This window comes from Phalaenopsis equestris, unplaced genomic scaffold (genome assembly GCF_001263595.1).
Source record: "Phalaenopsis equestris unplaced genomic scaffold, ASM126359v1 Scaffold198203, whole genome shotgun sequence".
NCBI lineage: Eukaryota > Viridiplantae > Streptophyta > Magnoliopsida > Asparagales > Orchidaceae > Phalaenopsis > Phalaenopsis equestris.
Window position 1 is genome coordinate 253,053 of NW_018218136.1, and position 920 is coordinate 253,972.

Sequence of the window (920 nt, forward strand, 5' to 3'; positions counted from 1 at the left end):
GCGGGCGATAATAATAATAAAAAATATAAAATCATAAAGTGCTTAAATTAAGCTTTGCAAGAGTCAAAACATTAAAACAATTTCCGCACTGACACCACATCCCAAATAAACAAATAAATATATATGCATACACACACCCACACAATCACTGCCATGCTTGCGGCCATTAAATCCCACACAAAACGCACAAACCTACCAAAATCGCATTACAATGAACCCTCGCCCACCGATTCCCCCTGCCATCTCCATTTTATAATTTTATATCCTCCAAAATATTTTCATTATTATCTACTGTATAATTTATGGACAGTTTATTTGATGTGGTGACATTTTAAAAATGCACCTGACCCATTTAAGTAAATTGTATTTTGGCAGTATATGAGTTTTGAAAATATTAAAAATAATGTTTTCACACCGCATCTATCTAGAGGTGGTGACAGTTTTCTAGCGGCGATCTAGCTTTTCCAAAAAAAAATAAAAATTTGCAATCGCCACTTCATTTAACTTATCTGCAAATTATTTTTAATCAATTTATTAACAAATTATTTAATAAGTTGCAGTTGCCCAAACAGTCTCTTAATCACAATCCCATATTAATATAAATAAAAAACAAAATAAATTTACAAAACTCCCCACCACCTGCCTATTTAAACCAACAAGACAAAACATCGCCTTGCTTCTTCCACCTCCCATGGCATCCCACTTTCTGTTCCTCCTCTCTCTCCTGTCCTACTTAGCACCACTTTGCTCCCCTTCTTCAGCCCGTAGCCGCATTCCCGCCATTATAGTTTTCGGCGACTCCACAGTCGATACGGGTAACAACAACCGCATCATGACGATGCTGAAGAGCGATTTTCCGCCCTACGGCCGTGATTTCATCACCGGCAAACCGACCGGCCGGGTCTGCAACGGCCGGCTCG

The 920-nt window shown here is 38.7% G+C and overlaps 1 protein-coding gene across 1 annotated transcript in view; it reads left to right on the plus strand.

The window, feature by feature from the left end:
* Positions 1-672: 672 nt before the first annotated feature.
* The window catches only part of LOC110035568 (GDSL esterase/lipase At4g26790-like), a 21,025-nt gene continuing 20,777 nt past the window's right edge, over positions 673-920 (plus strand). The window contains 2 exon segments of the mRNA XM_020739817.1: positions 673-917; position 920. The exon segment at position 920 is cut by the window's right edge and continues 142 nt beyond it. Of these exon segments, the coding sequence (XP_020595476.1) occupies positions 692-917; position 920 (227 nt within the window). The 5' untranslated portion in view covers positions 673-691.